General features: G+C 35.7%; 1 protein-coding gene across 1 annotated transcript; it reads right to left on the bottom strand.

Annotated features, from left to right (window-relative positions):
- Positions 1-848: 848 nt before the first annotated feature.
- Positions 849-1,979, bottom strand: LOC139889985 (uncharacterized). The gene has a single exon (XM_071872896.1). It carries the CDS (start codon positions 1,977-1,979, stop codon positions 849-851), a length of 1,131 nt encoding a protein of 376 aa, XP_071728997.1.
- Between the last annotated feature and the right edge of the window lie 342 nt (positions 1,980-2,321).

Genomic DNA, 2,321 nt, shown 5'->3' on the forward strand with positions numbered 1-2,321 from the left:
ATTCTAAAATTATTAGAGTTTCACTAATTATAATTATAACAGTAATAATACTAATTATATAAATATTATTAGTATTGATATAATCATAATAATGAAAGTAATATCTATCATTATATATATTTGTTTACAAACAATTGTTCGTGAATCGTTGGACACAGTCAAAGGGCAATTGCATAAATGAAAACACTTCAAAATATATGAGATTCAACAATACAGACTTTGCTTATCGTGTCGAAACATATAAAGATTAAATTTAAATTTGGTCGGAAATTCTCGGGTCACTACATGTCATTCATTAATAAGGTACCCAAAATAGCCTCCAACACATTCTTTTCAATATGCATGACATCTAAGTTGTGTTGTAGTGGAAGATATTTCCAATATTCAAGTTCCCGAAAAATAGAAATTTTAGTCAAGTTGTGAGGACACTTAGGGGGACGTTTTCTTTTTAGTCCATTTGTATGATTCTTTCCGGCATTACCAACTGGCAATAAATCTTCAAGTTTCTTTTCGATCTCGTGCACTTTGAACTTTCTAGGTTTTGGGGTATGATCAACCTTACCATTGAATTGTAAGTTTTCTCTGTATGGGTGATTCAGTTCAAGTTTTTGTCTGTTACTGACATAAACAATTTTGTTTTCTACACGCATAGCAGGAGTGTCCTCGTTACATGTAGGGAATGCTTTATAGCCTTGGCCACTCCAACCGGACAAACTACCACGGGCAGGATAATCATTTATGGTCCAAATAAGCATTGCTTTCATTTGAAAATACGTGTTTGTAACTGAGTCATGCGCAACAACTCCTTCGGACCATAAAATCTTCAGTTCATCAACTAAAGGCTTCAATTAAACATCAATATCTTTTCCAGGTGATTTAGGACCAGGAATTAACAGAGTCAACATGAGAGAACTTTCTTTCATACATATCCACAGCGGTGTATTGTACGTTGTCAATATTACTGGCCACATGCTGTAAGCATTATTCATGTTTCCAAATGGATTGAAACCATCAGCAGCCAACCCTAATCGAACGTTTCTGGGTTCACGTGCAAAATCCAGATATCTTTTATCAATTTCTCTCCAAGATCGACCATCTACCGGATGACGCATCATACCATCTTCAGTGCACCGCCCAGTAGCATGCCAAATCATATCTTTTGCAGTGTATCTAGAACTATACAAATGTTTTAGTCTTGGAGTTACTAGAAAATAACGCAAAACTTTATTAGGAACTTTCTTCCCCGATGTGCGTTCATCTTTCCATCTACTCGCGTTACATATTGGACAGTTTTCCAAATCTTTGTATTCTTTATAAAACAAACAACAATCATTCTTACAAGCATGTATCGCTTCATACCCTAAACCGATCTTTCTCATCCACTTCTTGGTTTCGTAAAATGATTTCGGAATTGTGTTATCTGGAGGATGTGATTGTACGAGTAATTCTAACAATTGGTCGAATGAAGTATTCGTCCATCTATTCAAGACCTTAAGGTGTGTTAAGTTGGCTAAAAACTCTAATGAGGACAACCTGTTACCAGCATATAGCTCGGTTTGGGTGGAGTCAATTAAATCCTCAAGAAGAGTTGCGGTCGTGTCATCCATAGTCTCATCGTCATTCAGATCTTTAGCCGCATAATTAGGTTCTCGCTCCGCATAATTAGGTTCTCGCTCCAACTCAATATCGTGCAAGAAATTTCTTAGAGGGTTCGTTGTGTTGTGTATTTCGGGTGGTTGTGGTAGTTCACCGTGATACCGCCACATAGTATAAGAGGGTTCAAACCCATTTAAAATAATATGTTCTTTTATATGTTTAGGTTTAAGAAAAACTGTATTACCACAATGTTTACACGGGCAACTACACTTACCGAGCGAATTCAAATTGTTTTCACACCTCTCAATAAATGCATCAAGACCACTGGTAAAGTCAGGATCAAATGGATGTCGTATTTTAATCCAACTCTTATCAATCGTCATAACAATTACCTAATTAAAGCAAGTTTAAAGCAACAAAAAACTTTAAAATTAATAACACTTATTATATTTTTAATCAAGGCTGGGTAGTCCAACTATGGAAAGCAACCTAACCCACTCTCTGAATGTTTTGTCTCAACTATGGATGCGTACAACTAATTTACTAGTTAGAAAAAATTCGGCAGCATTTCCCCTAAACTCCCCAAATATGTCGTATTAAACGCATATTTGTAGGAGTAAAGGGAAAATGTTTACCAAATTTTTCGTAACTAGTAAATTTTTAATACGCATCCACATCCTAAAAGAGACAAAACACACAGAAAGCGGTCCCAAAAAGGGGACCTT

This window comes from Rutidosis leptorrhynchoides, chromosome 1 (genome assembly GCF_046630445.1).
Source record: "Rutidosis leptorrhynchoides isolate AG116_Rl617_1_P2 chromosome 1, CSIRO_AGI_Rlap_v1, whole genome shotgun sequence".
Classification (NCBI taxonomy): Eukaryota; Viridiplantae; Streptophyta; class Magnoliopsida; order Asterales; family Asteraceae; genus Rutidosis; species Rutidosis leptorrhynchoides.